The following is a 575-nucleotide window of genomic DNA, read 5'->3' on the forward strand; positions in this document are numbered from 1 at the left end:
TTTCGCCTCTAATGATGAAATAGAACTTAAGTGTAGCTTCTGTAAATATCTATGTTCTGTACTGATGTAGTTCGAAAGAGAGATGTTTTTTAATACAAAATACAATGACCACTAATTCAAAACACGATGCAGTTAACTATCTAGATATACGATAGCGTAAAATCTTTTATAGAAGCACTAAACTTGTTAGCGTTTTGTGTTATAGCATCGTATTATTAAATTTTATTTATTTAATTTTTATTACACATAAAATTTGTACATAAACGTTGAGTTAATGCCAAAAATAATTCTCCAGTCTCGATTTTGTTACTTTTTATTGTTAATGATATCTTTACTAAATTGTATTACTCGTATTAAGTACATAATAAAGTCATTCAATTCTAGTATTGCGTTGCAAAGATTTTTTTGGAGCAATACAAAACGGGGTTCGGTTACCGCGGCACAATCTACCCTTAGACTACGCGTGCACCGGAGGGCTAATATTGTAAACAAGGAGAGTAGAGAATATAATGGTAGTTACCTACTGGATGCCCACCGCACCTCCTGCAGGTGTCTGGTCTCTATTTGAGTCCATC

General features: G+C 33.2%; 1 protein-coding gene across 1 annotated transcript in view; it reads left to right on the top strand.

The window, feature by feature from the left end:
* Nucleotides 1–509: 509 nt before the first annotated feature.
* The window catches only part of LOC106100357 (serine/threonine-protein phosphatase rdgC), a 10890-nt gene continuing 10824 nt past the window's right edge, over nucleotides 510–575 (top strand). The window contains exon 1 of the mRNA XM_013279184.1: nucleotides 510–549. Coding sequence (XP_013134638.1) covers nucleotides 510–549 — 40 coding nt within the window. The remainder of the gene's footprint in view (nucleotides 550–575) is intronic.

This window comes from Papilio polytes, unplaced genomic scaffold (genome assembly GCF_000836215.1).
Source record: "Papilio polytes unplaced genomic scaffold, Ppol_1.0 DF824047.1, whole genome shotgun sequence".
NCBI classification, from domain to species: Eukaryota; Metazoa; Arthropoda; class Insecta; order Lepidoptera; family Papilionidae; genus Papilio; species Papilio polytes.